We start from the raw sequence: 16,792 nt of genomic DNA, 5'->3' as shown, positions 1-16,792 counted from the left end.
TGGGAGGGGAGTGGGAAATCCTAATTCCATTCATCCCTCCAAGTTCAATTAGATTAATTGGAGGCAAACTATTGTAATGAGGATGAACCAATAAAGATAAATTTGCAATCGCGTTTGCAATGAAGAAATAAACTACAATGGTACTGGGCTCCACAAACAGATGATAGAATTATCTAGAGGCAAAGCTTGGTCGTAATTTGTGAGGAAATAGGCAAGCCAAGGAAATGGAATATCATCTCTGAACTGGGAGTGCCACAGATTCAACAATAGTTATATTAGAATATTTTATTTTTTCATCATGCACAGAAAAATATTTGATAAACTGCAACATTTGACACAAAGGGTAGATTTTGACTTTGTGCGATATTGTAAAACGGATGACTGCGAATCGGCAGCCGGATTTTGAAAATTGGGAGAAATGTGAAATGGGCTGCTGATTCGCTATCACCCATTTTACACTATCGCACAAAGTGAAAATCTACCCCAAAGACTTGTTAATCTGCTCTCTTGTCATGCACCTCATGAATGGAAATACAGCTTTGATTTTGAAAAAAAGAACTGGTTGATAGTAGGTCCCATTTTGTTTTATTTCTTTAAAACTTTTATTAAACAAAAACAGCAAATGAAAATGGAGAAGCTTGGATGTAAATCCTAATATTTTGGTAAATACTTTGCTTAATATTACATATTTAAAAAAATCTAAATTCAAATTGTTAGCCTTGCTTCAATTTAACCAGACTGACGTGGCTGGGTTTGGGCTAGTTGTCTAATCTGGCTCCACAGTACACACAACACAAAAGCTGACATTGGGAAGTATATGTAGATCATGTGTATCCAACAGCGATCATAAAGGGGATATTTACCATTTGTACAGGAGCTACACAATTTATAATCCGATGCCCGAAAAGCAATCAATTGTGTCCAATTCTGGGCACCGCACTTTAGGAAGGATGTGAAGGCTTTACAGAGAGTGCAGCAAAGATTTACAAGAATGGTTCCAGGGATGAGGGACTTCAGTTACGTGGATAGACTGGAGAAGCTGGGGTTGTTCTCCTTAGAGCAGAGAAGGTTGAGAGGAGATTTGATAGAGGTGTTCAAAATCACGAGGGGTCTGGACAGAGTAGATAGAGAGAAACTGTTCCCATTGGCGGAAAGGTCGAGAACCAGAGGACACAGATTTAAGGTGATTGGCAGAAGAACCAAAGGCGGCATGAGGAAAAACTTTTTTACGCAGCGAGTGGTTAGGATCGGGAATGCACTGCCTGAAAGGGTGGTGGAGGCAGATTCAATTGTGGCTTTCAAAAGGGATTTGGATAAGTACCTGAAGGAAAAAAATATGCAGGCTACAGGGAAAGGGCGGGGAGTGGGACTAGCTGAAGTGCTCTTGCAGAGAGCCAGCACGGGCTCAACGGGCCTAATGGCCTTCTTCCGTGCTGTAACCATTCTATGATTCTAACTGCTCCTTGAGCATCAATACAGCTTGTCCTAATTTCAAATACTGACTCATCTAAGAGAAGGCATATGGGATACTTTCCTTTATTAGCCGAGGCATAGAGTGTAAGAGCCAGAGAGGTTATGCTTGAACTGTATAAAACAGTAGTTAGACCACAGCTAGAGTACTGTGTACAGTTCTGGTCACCACATTACAGGAAAGATATGATTACACAACAGAGGGTTCAGAGGAGATTTACGAGGATGTTGCCAGGACTGGAGAATTTTAGCTATGAGGAAAGATTGAATAGGCTGGGGTTGTTTTCCTTGGAACAGGAGGCTGAGGGGAAACTTAACTGAGGTGTATAAAATTATGAGGGGCCTAGATAGAGTGGATAGGAAGCAGTGATTTCCCTTAGCAGAAGGGTCAATAACCAGCAGGCATAGATTTAAATAATTGGTGGGAGGATTAGAGGGGAGTTGAGGAACATTTGTTTCACCCAGAGGGTGGTGGGGGTCTGGAACTCACTGCCTGAAAGGGTGATAGAGACAGAAACGCTCATCACATTTAAAACGTACTTGGATATGCACTTGAAGTGCCGTAACCTGCGGGGCTACGGACCAAGAGCTGGAAAGTGGGATTAGGCTGGAGAGCTCTCTTCAGCCGGTGCAGACACGATGGGCCGAACAGCTTCCTTCTGTGGCGTAAATTTCTATGATTCAATTAGATTACAATGCTATGAATAGCCCTTTCCAAACCCTCAGGCACACAAAACTGAAACAAGACAAGCCAAGAAGTAAAAAGTATAATTGCAAATAGAATCGAGTTACTTAGGCTTTGTGCGCAGACTTGCAGAATTTGTGAGGTAAATATGGCCACGGGCGTCACTTTGGATACCTGGGCTGTACAAGATTGGACATTAGTGGATACCAAGCCAGAGTGAATTGTCAGATTTCATCTGGTGTGTACTGTACATGCACATTTGCTAACTTAACATATATTAGGTAGGTAAAAAAAAGTTCGAATTTTGTCCTTTGTTAATTACCCAAATTGTATGCTGGCTGACTGTAATATGATCTCTGAGAATGGTCAGCTGTAAAAAAGGAAGCAATGCTATTTCTTCAAATATCACTAGCTTGAAGGATTTTAGTTTGATTTTGGATGTTTTATTGTAAAATTGAATTCTCTATTTAAGAACACATCCTAACCACTGAAGATACAATGGTAATGTTGACAGTATAAGAGAGTTAGACAATGAGTGCTGTGCTGCTTGTCTTCAGATTTCTCCATATCTACTATTTTACAAAAACCTGAACCCAAGCTGATCTGATGGAAGTTGTTACAGTTTGGCTTGACTGAAACAAGCAAATTCACATGGATTCATATTTGGACTCAGTTCTGTATTTCCACTCTTTCTCTCTTCCCTCCCCCACAGATCAAAAGCACTCAAGTGAAACAGCATAAAACATGGGTAACTAAGGCAGAACATTGGAAGTTCTTTCTCATTATTGCATTACATAATTTCCATGGAAGCCCAATAATTTCTAACGTTCCTGGAACAAAGTCAGATTATCAAGTCAGAATCATGTTTCTTTTATACTCAGGAAGTGACTAACTTTAGAGGTGTATTCTTATTTTGAAGTGTTAAGCAGTCATCAAGAAAATTACTGGTTAGTAGAACAAATAAATATGCCTGTTATGCCACACAGCCTGATATAAATGTGCAAAGAAAACCCAGCTCTAAAGTCAGTCCATCCAGGCCTTGTTAGTATAACTTGCACAAAGATCTGCTCAACAGAAATTACAAGCAGAAGGAAAAAGCAAACACTACCTTGCATTCTGGACAACCATAACTTGGCTGAAAACGCCCAAGGGTTGAGGAGAGAGCAGAGCAAATAGAAATAAAGAAGATTCACAAAGGCAAAGACAAATCAGAGTGAGATAGAGAGTAAAGCTGAGCATGTGAACTAATTCATACTAAAAATGTAGGAAGGGGAGGGGAGGACAAATAAGTGTTTGGGTTAGGACACTAAAACAAACAGCTAATGTAATATGAAACAAACAGTTACCAGCCTTCTCCCTGGATTATACAAAGCTCTGTGCACTACTTCAAATTACTATCTAATATAATAAAACAGGATAACAACAAAGAAAAACAATATTTTTAATTAAGTTTTTGATAGAATATATATGGAAACATTTTTATTTCCTCCCTCCACTGCAGCCCAAGGGTGACCCTAGAGAATGAGTGTTTATAAGCTACTTTGTCATGGGGAGACCAAACACTAAGTCCAAACCTGCCCTCACTTGACATCCATATTGTGGAATTTCGTGACCAGAACAAACACCAGTGCTTTCCTAAACAGCTTAGATGTTCTGAAAAAGTTACGTTTTGGTTCAAGTTGGATTCCAAATGGCCTTTCCCTTATAAATTTTGCAATGCTATTGATAGATGTCAGGTTAAATTATTTGATGGACTGCTTTTATCAACATGTGGGAGGCAGCGGAGTAGCAACAGTATAGGATAAGAAAGCCTCAGTCTGGGTACACTTCCCGAGTTCCATCCTGAGCAGGCAAAGACTCCACTTATGTGTTTGAAGGGGATTCTACTGGAGGGTTGTTTATAAAACAAAACAGAATAATGTTTTCCCATTTAGTGTACAGTTCATTACTGGATCACAGGTATCTTGCCCCTTTTCCAATAGAAGTAATCTTTATCTTGGTTGCTAAAATAGCTGAATACTCACAACAAAGAGTCTTAATATTCAAAAGATGGAGTTCAAGTCAGAAACAGAAAATACTGTAGTTGCTACAGCAAAATTCACCACCCACCCACTGGAAAATACAGCCCTGTGTCAGAAGCATTATGCAGAGGCTTTGAAGAATGAAAGCAATTACATTTGGTCTGCTCCAAAGCACTAATTTCTCCAGTAACTCCTATCATTGGAATGGCTCCGTCAAGTAACTCATTAGGAGAGGAGAACCAAAATGGTGGGTCTCCATAAAAGACAGAATTAATAATGTATCTGCTGCAAGGAGACACTTGCTTCACTGTTTATATTATATGTAGATAAAGGAGCACTTTATGCTGAATGTATTGCTCTAAACGTTTTCCGATATATTTAATATTTAAGGAAAGCACTGTTCTGGCCCTTACTTCAGTGTCTCCCGTGATGGACTGCTCTTCCCCTGGAGTGTATTGCACAGTTCCAATGTGCCTGATTGCTTACAATGGGGCTGCTGCAAGTTGTCATGACAGCTCATATTGGACAATGAACATTCGGAAGAACTTTTATTCAGAATCAGATCACATCAAATACAGATGGCCCAAATATAAAGTTTGAGAAAGCAGTCTGGCCCAAGTGTGAAGGAGGGCACCCCTCTGGATGTCATTGGGACATAGGCACATGAATACTTAAAATATTAATATGTAACATACAGAAGGCCTACTGGTAGAGTTTCAATTCTTTATTAAAAGGTTTATTTAGGTCAGTTTCTTCATGGCATTTACAAAAGCAATGAGTGAAGTGAACGGGTAGGAATAATACACTTCTTTGACCTTCAGTGAATACTGCTTCAAACCATTTTTCTGAGGATTTGCGATGGCATTTTGATGAATTGGCTCATTTCACATCTCTAACTATAGCTACACAGACATGGTGATTGGCCTTCCTGCATTGTACAGCACCAGCCTACCACTAAATCATTTGTTGTTGGATTTTAATCTAAAATTGATTCTCCATTTAGTAGCTACACACCGGTAAAGCCGGTTTAGAAACAGTTGAAATGGGTGGCATTGTTTTGGAGGGGAACATTCCAGTTATGCTCAACACTGGAAAAGGCTACATCTTACTAAAGTCCTGGGGCTAGATTTTCAGTTTAGGCAGTTTTGGGGCGCTAGCTTTAGCGCCCGCCCGAAGTTAGCGCCCGCCCCAAAGTAGCGCCCCGTTGCCGGGAATTCAGTGGCTTCGCCCTAAGAGGTTGGTGGAGCGCTAAAAGAGGCGTTCCACTACTCTCTTTAGGCGCTAAGCCGGCGGTCCAGAGGGATAGCGCCCAGGCGGGGCGCAGCACGGGTGCGGTCATTTTTGCACTGACAGCAGACCCCGTGGTGCCGACCAGCTCTTAAAGGGGGAAGGGACGAATTAGTCTGCTGCCACGCCCTGCACACTGCAGCCTTGCAAAGAGGCCTCAACACTACTGCTCAGCCCCAGGGAGTCATGGCAACGCCAGAGAAGGCCCGTCAGCGTGCCCTGCGCTTCTCAGAGGGTGATCTGGACATCATGCTCACAGCTCTGGAGGTGAGGCGCAAGATCTTGTTTCCAGACAGTGGGAGGAATCCAACCCACCACGACTACACCAAAGCCTGGAAGCAGATCGCCCAGAGGGTGACATTCACCGGCGAGGCCCCCAGGACCCACACACAATGCCGTAAGAAGTACAACGATCTGACCAGGATTGTGAGGGTGAGTAGCCTTTCCAGTCTCCTCCTCATTCTTGCATGTACACCTGACATGATGGGCAAAGGGACCTGAAAGTCCTTTTGGCCAGCCCTCAGCCAGCAGCATTGGGACAGTCATGAGCATCAAATGGCCATTCGGCACTCTACACTTTGGCCAAGCTATTCCACCATGGGAGGCAGTGCACACTACATCAGGGCTTCACTCTGTCCAAGCTATTCCACCATGGGAGGCAGTGCACACTACATCAGGGCTTCACTCTGTCCAAGCTATTCCACCATGGGAGGCAGTGCACACTACATCAGGGCTTCACTCTGTCCAAGCTATTCCACCATGGGAGGCAGTGCACACTACATCAGGGCTTCACTCTGTCCAAGCTATTCCACCATGGGAGGCAGTGCACACTACATCAGGGCTTCACTGCGCCCTTACAGCCCGTCCTTTCTCTTGCAGGCTAAAGTAGCGTTTAATCGCCAGGCCCGTGCCAGGGGTGGCCGCGCCAAGCTGCAGAAGCTCACTCGGCTGGAGGAGCGCGTGTGTGTGCTCATGGGAGCACGTGTGATTGTCCCCACAGCGTGCGGTGTATCCGACCCTCCACTGCCCGGCAATGGTAAGGACCTCGCCTTTTGGCCCTCTCGCGTCGCACTGGCCCATCCGAGCTACCTCCTTTGCCACTGTCCCACCAATGCGCTGAATCCCACCAGTCCTAACTCCCTCGCTGACGCCGTCTCCTCACTCTGAAGCTACTCTTGTGCATTCCTGCTTTCAGCTGGTGACGACCAGGACCCTGAGGCTGCCAGTGACAGCACCTCCAACCAGGAGGAGGAGGAGGAGCAAGCCGGACCTTCGGGGGAACAGTCACGTCCCGCAGGAGAGGAGGAAATGCTCGACACCTCCTCACTGGACGAGTGCCTGGAGGAACTGTCGCAGGGCAATGCAGCTTCTGGGACCAGTGGCGTCCAGCCACCCAGCAGCCGTGCGCGTGGCCCGCGGCCTTCCCCCCAAAGGGGGGAAGGATCAGAGGGGAGTGCTGCTGCTCGGCACACTCGCCGTCACCAACGCGGCAAGGGTCCCCTAGTTCGGCCCCCTCCTCCCCAGCGGGAGAGTCGCGACTCCAGTCCGGACACCTTCACTTCGGAGGAGGTGCGGAAGCTCGATCAGATGGCCGACGACTCGGACCGGCGCCACACGGAGCTCATGAGCGTGGTGGGGCGCATGCCTGAGGCCATCGAGTCGCTGGCGACCAGTGTGCGCGAGTTCGGGGCAGCAACTGCCGCGACTGGCCGCATGCTAACTGATGCCGTCAAGACCCTGGCGGATGTGATGCGCGCGCACACCAGGACCAGAGGGCCACTCACTGCTGCCACACGCGCTGTCTCAGGCAGGCATCGCCAGGGCAGGCGCCGCGCTGGACCATCCCAGCAAGCCGGCCGTCGGCTGATTGCTGCGGATCCTGCAGTGCGGGCCCGGCCGAGTGCCACCGCGCCACAGCACCAGCCAGCGCATCCCAGACGCCAGCTGGCCCACATTGCACCATCCGTCGCCGCCATTCCCCCTCTGGGGCGTCAAGGGCAAGCGGCTGCAGCTGATGGTGGCCAGGCTCAGGCGCGCCACTCAGGAGACGGCCCCTCGAGGCCCAAACGCTGTGTAGGCCGCCCCCCAGCGGCATCTGGCGGAAGGGCATCTGAGCCTCAGGCGCCTTCCCCCAGCCTCGCAGCAGCCACTGGGCAGAGCTTGCGAAGGAGCAGCAGGCAGGGCAGGGGAGGCAAAATGCTGGCCAAGGTCTCGCCCTCGCGGGCCACTCAGTAGAGGGTGTGGCCAGCTTTCCTTTAATATGGCGGTGGCCATCTTTATTTTGCCCATGGTTGTGCTTTTGGAGGGCTTTTTTTTTGCGTTAGGCCGACGTTGAGGCCCGGTTTCAATAAAGGTGGAGTGGCTCCTCCCCAGTTTGTGGGAGTGAGTCGTTTGTTGGGCTTTTTGTGGGGCCCGTTTATTGTTTTTGGGGATTCATGTGGGAAGGGCTTTTCATTTTTGTTTAATAAAAAATTATCTTTATTCATGCAGTCTCCATGGTTGTTCTTCTTAGTGTTTGTTGGCTTCGCCGGCTGAGGGCTTGCGGAGCGGCTGCATTCATCTTCCCTCATGGCCCCTGGCCATTCCCTGACAGGGGGCTTAGAAGTACCGTGTAATAAGGTGGCGTCGTGCGGCCCTTGGCCCTGGTCGCTCCCTCCTGGGAACGTACTCCTGCTCCTCCTCCTCCTCCTCCTCCTCCTCCTCATGCTCCTCCTGCTCCTCCTCCTGAGGTGCTGGTCCAACGTCAGGTGGCAGTGCCTGAGTCCTGCGGATAGCCAGGTTGTGTAGCATGCAGCAAACCACCACAAATTGGGAGACCCGGTCCGGCGAATACTGGAGAGCTCCTCCGGAGCGATCAAGGCAGCGGAACCGCTGCTTGAGGACCCCAATAGTTAGCTCGATGATGTTGCGGGTGGTTTGATGGCTCTCGTTGTAGGCCTCTTCAGCAGCGGTCCTGGGCGCGCGGAGCGGGGTCATGAGCCAGGTGCACAAAGGATAGCCTTTGTCCCCGAGTAGCCATCCTCTTGGGGGAGGCTGTGCCTGGAACATGTCATGCACAGTACTCTGCCGCAGGATAAAGGCATCGTGGCTGCTGCCTGGGAAGCTGGCATTGACTGCCATGATGCGCTGCTTGTGGTCACAGACCAGCTGCACATTCAGAGAATGGTAGCCCTTCCTGTTGCGATACTGCTCGCCATGCTCCAGAGGGGCCCGCAAAGCCACATGCGTACAGTCAATGGCGCCCTGCACCAAGGGGAATTCCCCGAGTCTGGAAAATCCCAATGCGCGCTGATGCTGGCTCTCCAGGGCCATGGGGAAGGAGATGAATTGGCTTCTCCTTCTGAACAGTGCTTCGGTCACCTGGCGGATGCAGCGATGCGCGCCGTACTGGGAGATGTTTGCTATGTCCCCAGCAGCGTATTGGAAGGAGCCGGTGGCATAGAAGTTCAATGCCACTGTCACCTTCACTTCCACCGACAGAGACGTCCTGCACCTGAGCTTTGGCCGCAGATCTCGGCGAAGCAGGTGGCAGATCTCTGCAATCACCCCCTTCCGGAATCGGAGCCTTTTAACACATCGCGCGGCACTCATGTTTAGGTAGGAGCGCTGCTGGCGGTATAGCCTGACTGGGTAAGGCCTACGTGGCCGACGCCTGTAGCCCCCTCTGCCTCTAGCCAGGGCTGCCCCTCTCACAATACGTCTGCGAGCCCTACGGACATGGAGCTGCAGCTCCGCGTTGGCACCCCATGCAACCCCCATCAAATCCTGGCAAACACTCTAATTTCCAAATGGCCACTTGCAGCGCTGTTGCCTGAGTCCAAAAATACCTGGCTCTTGCTGCTTGAAACCAGTTAGCTATCCTCCTTGTTGTGTCTCCAGAAATGCGTTGCACAAGACTGTTTTCTGAAATAATGGATGGCCTTTATACTGGAGAGGACGTTCCCTTTAATTAGCGCCCCCCGGGGCCCGCGCTGGTTGTGTTGCGTTCCTTTTTCCAAACGCTCCGGCCGCCCGCCGCACAATGGGGCGGTCCGACTGAAGTTTGCAATCGGGGCGGCCAAAGGGCGTTGCACGAGGATGTGACGTCATTTTCTGCGCGCGCATCCGGGCGGGCGCTAAACTTTGCGCCGGCGCTAACGGGCAACTTAATTTGGGGCGGGGCGCAAACTGCGCTGCGCCCGGGCGCTACACGCATAGCGCCCGGAAATCACTTCTCTTAAGGCGCTAACTGCTGGCGCAAGCAACTGAAAATCTAGCCCCTGATCTTTGGGAAAATATTGGTTGATTCGGAACACTGTTGGCTCAGGGCAGATATCTCTGCTCTTACCTTTGTTTTAATAATTTTGGTGTCTAATTTTTAATTTCAACATGACTAGTTGAATAAGTATGGAGTGATTCTTCTATGTTTCTATGTTTCTACGATTCGGTATATATTAATTATATTATTCCATGCACAGACTGCACACAAGGTGAAGTTGAATTGCAAAATTGAATTCCCTAGGGCTACATTTTTTCCACCTAGTAATTTTAGCAAAAGGTAGACAAGAGTATAAAGGAAGGAACTGCTTCACACTCATGTCTGGCTTTTTACTAAAATTAGCGACTGGAGGAAAACACACCCCTTAAGGGACGCAGCCTTGAATGGGTATGGCGGACAACTGGTTTAGCCATTCACCGCCAGTTCTGGCTGGACCACATAAAGCAATATTGGGTCCTGCTCTCGTCTGCCAAAATTGCTCACTATTCCAGAATCATTCTGGAATGCAAAGATAAGCCCCGGCTCCTATTCTCTACTGCTAACCGTCTTCTTAAACCCCTCTCCCCTGTCTCCTCCACCCTCACCTCCGATAACAAGTGTGAGGAGCTCATGGACTTCATTGTCTCTAAGATTGAGACCATCCGTTCAGCTGCCTCTGCCACTTCCCTTCCTTCCCCTAGCCCACTGGACCAAACTTCCTGTAAGGTTCCCCTCTGCCCTTGCCCTGAACTCACATCTTTCTCCAGTTTCTCTCCGGTCTCCCCTCATGATCTCTAAGCACTCAACTTGTCTATGAGACCCACCTCCTGCTCCCTAGACCCTATTCCCACCAAACTGCTGACCACCCAACTTCCTTTTCTGGCTCCCATGTTAGCTGATATTGTTAACGGTTCTCTCTCCACAGGTACTGTCCCCCTCTCCCTCAAATCTGCCGTCATCACCCCTCTCCTCAACAAAACAAACCTTGATCCCTCCGTCCTTGCAAACTACCGCCCCATCTCCAATCTCCCTTTCCTCTCCAAAGTCCTTGAACGTGTTGTCGTCTCCCAAATCCGTGCCCATCTTTCTGGCAATTCCATGTTTGAATCCCTCCAATCAGGTTTCCTCCCTTGCCACATTACCGATGTGGCTCTCATCAATGTCACAAATGACTTTGTGACTTTCTGACTGTGACAAAGGTAAACTATCCCTCCTCATCCTTCTTGACTTGTCTGCAGCCTTTGACATGGTTGACCACTCCATCCTTCTCCAACGCCTCTCCACCATCGTTCAGCTGGGTGGGACTGCACTCGCCTGGTTCCATTTTTATCTCTTTTATCATAACCAGAGGATCACCTGCAACGGCTTCTCTTCCCACTCCCGCATCGTTACCTCTGGTGTCCCCCAAGGATCTATCCTTGGCTCCCTCCTATTTCTCATCTACATGTTGCCCTTTAGTGACACCATCGAAAACATAGCGTCAGTTTCCACATGTACGCTGATGACACCCAGCTCTACATCACTACCTCTTCTCTCGACCCCACCACAGTGTCTAAATTGTCAGACTGCTTGTCCGACATATTGTTCTGGATGAGCAAAAATTTTCTCCAATTAAATATTGGGAAGACCGAAGCCATTAATTTTGGTCCCTGCCGCAAACTCCATTCCCTAGCCATTGGCTCCATCCCTCTCCCTAACATCTGTTTGAGGCTGAACCACACCATTCACAACCTCAGTTTCATATTTGACCCGGAAATGAGCTTCCGACCACATATCCACAGCATAACAAAGACCGCCTACTTCCGCCTCCGCAACATTGCCGGTCTCAGCCCTTGCCTCAGCTCATCCGCTGCTGAAACCCTCATCCATGCCTTTGGTACCTCTAGACTTGACTATTCCAATGCACTCCTGGCTGGCCTCCCACATTCTACCCTACGTAAACTTGAGGTCATCCAAAACTCTGCTGCCCGTGTCCTAACCTGCACCAAGTCCCGTTCGCCCATCACCCCTCTGCTCGCTGACCTCCATTGGCTCCCGGTTAAGCAGCGCCTTGATTTCAAAATTCTCATCCTTGTTTTCAAATCCCTCCATGGCCTCGCCCCTTCCTATCTCTGTAATTTCCTTCAGCCCCACAACCGCCCCCCCCCCCCCGAGATATCTGCGCTCCTCTTATTCTGCCCTCTTCAGCATCCCTGATTATAATCGCTCAACCTTTGGTGGTCGTGCCTAGGCCCTAAGCACTGGAATTCCCTGCCTAAACCTGTCCGCCTCACTACCTCACTTTCCTAATTTACTCCAGTATGATTTAGACAGGTTGGGTGATTGGGTAGATGCATGGCAGATGCAGTATAATGTGGATAAACAGGAAGGCAGATTATTATCTGATCGGCAATAGATTGGGAGAAGGGGAAGTACAACGAGACCTGGGTGTCCTTGTGCACCAGTCGCTGAAGGTAAGCATGCAGGTGCAGCAGGCGGTTAAGAAGGCAAATGGTATGTTGGTCTTCATAGCGAGAGGATTCGAGTACAGGAGCAAGGATGTCTTACTGCAGTTGTACAGGGCCTTGGTGAGACCACACCTTGAATATTGTGTGCAGTTTTGGTCGCCTTATCTGAGGAAGGATGTTCTTGCCATGGAGGGAGTGCAGCGAAGATTCACAAGACTGATTCCTGGGATGGCAGGAATGAAGTATGAGGAGCGATTGGGTCGATTGGGCTTATATTCGCTGGAGTTTAGAAGAATGAGAGGGGATCTCATTGAAACTTATAAAATTCTAACAGGACTAGACAGACTAGATGCAGGAAGGATGTTCCCAATGACGGGGGAGTCCAGAACCAGGGGTCACAGCCTAAAGATAAGGGGTAAGCCATTTAGGACAGAGATGAGGAGGAATTTCTTCACCCAGAGAGTGGTGAACCTGTGGAATTCGCTACCAAAAAAGGCAGTTGAGGCTAATTCATTAAATATATTCAAGAAGGAGTTAGATATATTTCTTAAGGCTAAAGGGATCAAGGGATATGGGGAGAAAGCAGGGACAGGGTACTGAATTTGGATGATTAGCCATGATCTCATTAAATGGCGGAGCAAGCTCGAGGGGCCAAATGGCCTACTCCTGCTCCTATCTTCTATGTTTCTATGTGGGAAGTCAGGGACACTTTAGGTGTCCAGGGCGAACACATGTGCAGGAAGTGTCTCCAGCTGCAGCTATTCAAAATCCGTGTTTCGGAACTGGAGCTGCGGCTGGAGTCACTGTGGAGCATCCGCGAAGCTGAGATATTCGTGGATAGCACGTTTAACGAGGTGGTCACACCACAGGTAAAGAGTGCACAGGCAGACAGGAAATGGGTGACCACCAGACAGAGTAAAAGAACTAGGAAGATAGTGCAGGAGTCCCCTGGGTCCATCTCCCTCTCCGACAGATTTTCCGTTTTGGATACTGCTGGGGGAGATGGTTTCTCAGGGGAATACAGCAACAGCCAAGTCAGTGGCACCACGAGTGGCTCAGCTGCACAGGATGGGAGGAAAAAGAATGGGAGAGCAATAGTGATAGGTGATTCTATCATAAGGGAAACAAATAGACGTTTCTGTGGCCGCAGACGTGACTCCAGGATGGTATGTTGCCTCCCTGGTGCCAGGGTCAAGGATGTCACTGAATGGCTGCAGGGCATTCTGAAGGGGGAGGGCGAACAGTCAGAGGTCGTGGTTCACATTGGTACCAACGACATGGGTAGAAAGAGGGATGAGGTCCTGCAACAAGAATTTAGGGAGCTAGGTAGCAGAATAAAAAGCAGGACCTCAAAGGTTGTAATCTCTGGATTACTCCCTGTGCCACGTGCTAGTGAGTATAGGAATAGGAGGATAGAGCAGATGAATGCGTGGCTAAAGAGTTGGTGCAGGAGGGAGGGCTTTAGTTTCCTGGATCATTGGGTTTGCTTCTGGGGAAGGTGGGACCTGTACAAGTCGGACGGGTTGCATCTGAACCAGAACGGGACCAACATCCTTGCGGGGAGGTTTGCTAGTACTGTTGGTGGGGGGGGGTTAAACTAACTTGGCAGGGGGATGGGATGCAGATTGGAGCTATAGTAGGGGGTGATGCACAGCCAAATATAGAGGAAAAAACAAGTCAACCTGGAAGGCAGAGCAAATATGTAATGGCACAAGGGAGTCTGGCAAGGCTGGATGGCATTTATTTTAATGCAAGGAGTCTTGCGAGTAAGGCAGATGAATTGAAGGTGTTGTTGAACACATTGGAGTATGATATTGTTGCTATCACAAAGACATGGTTGAGGGAGGAGCAGGACTGGCAGCTCAATATTCCAGGGTGTAGAATCTTCAGGAGAGACAGAGGGGGGTGTAAAAGAGGAGGGGGTGTCGCAATATTAATCAAAGAGTCAATTAATGCTGTAAGGAGGGATGATATCTTAGCAGGTTCCTCTAATGAGGCCATATGGGTAGAACTTAAAAACAAAAAGGGGGCAAGCACTTTGCTGGGAGTGTAATATAGGCCCCCAAACAGTCAGGGGGAGATAGAGGAACAGATATGTAGGCAAATCTCAGAGAAGTGTAGAATAGGGTAATAATAGTAGGGGATTTCAACTTCCCCAATATTAACTGGGATAGTCAGAGTGTGAAAGGCTTAGAGGGTGCGGAATTCTTAAAGTGCATCCAGGAGAGCTTTTTGAGTCAGCATGTAGAAAGTCCTACAAGAGAGGGGGCGGTACTGGACCTAATTCTAGGGAATGTAGCCGGGCAAGTGGTAGAAGTATCAGTAGGAGAGCATTTTGGTGACAGTGACCATAATTCAGTGAGATTTAAGGTAGTCATGGAAAAGGACAAAGATGGACTGGAAATAAAGTTTCTAAATTGGGGGAAGGCCGATGTTAATATGATAAGGCAGGATCTGGCCAAAGTGGACTGGGATCAGATACTTGTAGGAAAATCCACATCAGAGTAGTGGGAGTCTTTCAGAAAGGAAGGGAGAGAGTACAATGCTAACATGTTCCCGTAAAGGTCAAGGGTGGGACCAACAAACCCAGGGAACCTTGGATGTCAAGGGATATACAAAAATGGATTAGGAAAAAAAGGCAGGCTTTTGGCAGATACAAAGGACTAAAAACAGTAGAAGCCCTAGAAGTATAGAAAGTGCAGGGAGTACTTAAAAAAGGAATTAGGAGAGCGAAGAGGGGGCATGAAAAAACACTGGTGGGCAAAATAAAGGAAAGTCCCAAGGTGTTTTATAAGTATACTAGCTGGGGGAGCCGGTGGTGCCGAGGCTTTCTCGAGGGCATTTTGTTGTTGGAAGAGAGAGAGGGAGCGACTGGGGGGAAGAGAGAGAGGGAAGGAGAGAGAGAGAGGGAATGAGAGAGAGGGAAGGAGAGAGAGAGGGAAGGAGAGAGAGAGAGGGAAGGAGAGAGAGAGAGGGGGGGAAGGAGAGAGAGAGAGAGAGGGGGAAGGAGAGAGAGAGAGATGGAAGGAAAGAGAGAGAGAGATGGAAGGAGAGAGAGAGAGAGGGAAGGAGAGAGAGGGAAGGAGAAAGAGAGGGAAGGAGAGAGAGACAGAGAGAGGGAAGGAGAGAGAGACAGAGGGAAGGAGAGGGAGATTGGGAGTGTGAGAGAGAGAGAGAGATTGGGAGTGTGAGAGAGATTGGGAGTGAGAGAGAGAGAGATTGGGAGTGAGAGAGAGAGAGATTGGGAGTGAGAGAGAGAGAGATTGGGAGTGAGAGAGAGAGAGATTGGGAGTGTGAGAGAGATTGGGAGTGAGAGAGAGAGAGAGATTGGGAGTGGGAGAGAGATTGGGAGTGTGAGAGAGAGAGAGAGAGATTGGGAGTGTGAGAGAGAGAGAGATTGGGAGTGTGAGAGAGAGAGATTGGGAATGTGAGAGAGAGAGAGAGACTGGGAGTGTGAGAGAGAGAGATTGGGTGTGTGAGAGAGAGAGAGATTGGGAGTGTGAGAGAGAGAGATTGGGAGTGTGAGAGAGAGAGACTGGGAGTGTGAGAGAGAGATTGGGAGTGTGTGAGAGAGAGAGATTGGGTGTGTGAGAGAGAGAGATTGGGAGTGTGAGAGAGAGAGACTGGGAGTGTGAGAGAGAGATTGGGAGTGTGAGAGAGAGACTGGGAGTGTGAGAGAGAGAGAGATTGGGAGTGAGAGAGAGAGAGAGAGATTGGGAGTGTGTGAGAGAGAGAGATTGGGAGTGTGAGAGAGAGAGAGAGATTGGGAGTGTGTGAGAGAGAGAGATTGGGAGTGTGAGAGAGAGAGATTGGGTGTGTGAGAGAGAGAGAGATTGGGAGTGTGTGAGAGAGAGAGATTGGGAGTGTGTGAGAGAGAGAGATTGGGAGTGTGTGAGAGAGAGAGATTGGGAGTGTGAGAGAGAGAGAGATTGGGAGTGTGTGAGAGAGAGAGATTGGGAGTGTGAGAGAGTGCGAGATTGGGAGTGAGAGAGAGAGAGATTGGGAGTGAGAGAGAGATTGGGAGTGTGAGAGAGAGAGATTGGGTGAGAGAGAGAGAGATTGGGAGTGTGAGAGAGATAGATTGGGAGTGTGAGAGAGAGGAGATTGGGAGTGTGAGAGAGAGAGAGATTGGGAGTGTGAGAGAGATTGGGAGTGTGAGAGAGAGTGAGATTGGGAGTGAGAGAGAGAGATTGGGAGTGTGAGAGAGAGATTGGGAGTGTGTGAGAGAGAGAGATTGGGAGTGTGAGAGGAGAGATTGGGGTGTGAGAGAGAGAGAGATTGGGAGTGTGAGAGACAGAGAGAGATTGGGAGTGTGAGAGAGAGAGATTGGGAGTGTGAGAGAGAGAGAGATTGGGAGTCTGAGAGAGAGATTGGGAGTGTGAGAGAGAGAGACTGGGAGTGAGAGAGAGAGAGATTGGGAATGTGTGAGAGAGAGATTGGGAGTGTGAGAGAGAGAGATTGGGAGTGTGAGAGAGAGAGACTGGAGTGAGAGAGAGAGATTGGGAATGTGAGAGAGAGAGAGATTGGGAGTGTCAGAGAGAGGAGATTGGGAGTGAGAGAGAGAGAGAGATTGGGAGTGTGTGAGAGAGAGATTGGTGTGAGAGAGAGAGACTGGGAGTGTGAGAGAGAGAGATTGGGAGTGTGT

The 16,792-nt window shown here is 48.7% G+C and overlaps 1 protein-coding gene across 8 annotated transcripts in view; it reads right to left on the bottom strand.

Moving 5' to 3' along the window:
• Nucleotides 1-16,792, bottom strand: part of LOC147105924 (protein piccolo-like) — a 917,910-nt gene that overhangs the window by 257,178 nt on the left and 643,940 nt on the right. For 5 of the 8 annotated variants that reach the window (XM_086010851.1, XM_086010854.1, XM_086010853.1 and 2 more), the window contains one exon: nt 3,264-3,290. The exons of 2 other annotated variants lie outside the window; for them this stretch is intronic. In XM_086010851.1, coding sequence (XP_085866977.1) covers nt 3,264-3,290 — 27 coding nt within the window. Of the gene's footprint in view, nt 1-3,263; nt 3,293-16,792 lie in introns of all 8 variants that reach the window. One more of the 8 variants, XM_086010857.1, reaches the window with a different exon arrangement.

The sequence above is a fragment of the Somniosus microcephalus genome, chromosome 17 (assembly GCF_052327205.1).
Source record: "Somniosus microcephalus isolate GS21.2 chromosome 17, FLI_Smic_1.0, whole genome shotgun sequence".
Lineage (NCBI taxonomy): Eukaryota > Metazoa > Chordata > Chondrichthyes > Squaliformes > Somniosidae > Somniosus > Somniosus microcephalus.
Note: the sequence above shows the minus strand (reverse complement) of the source record. Positions and strands in the feature narration are given on the sequence as shown.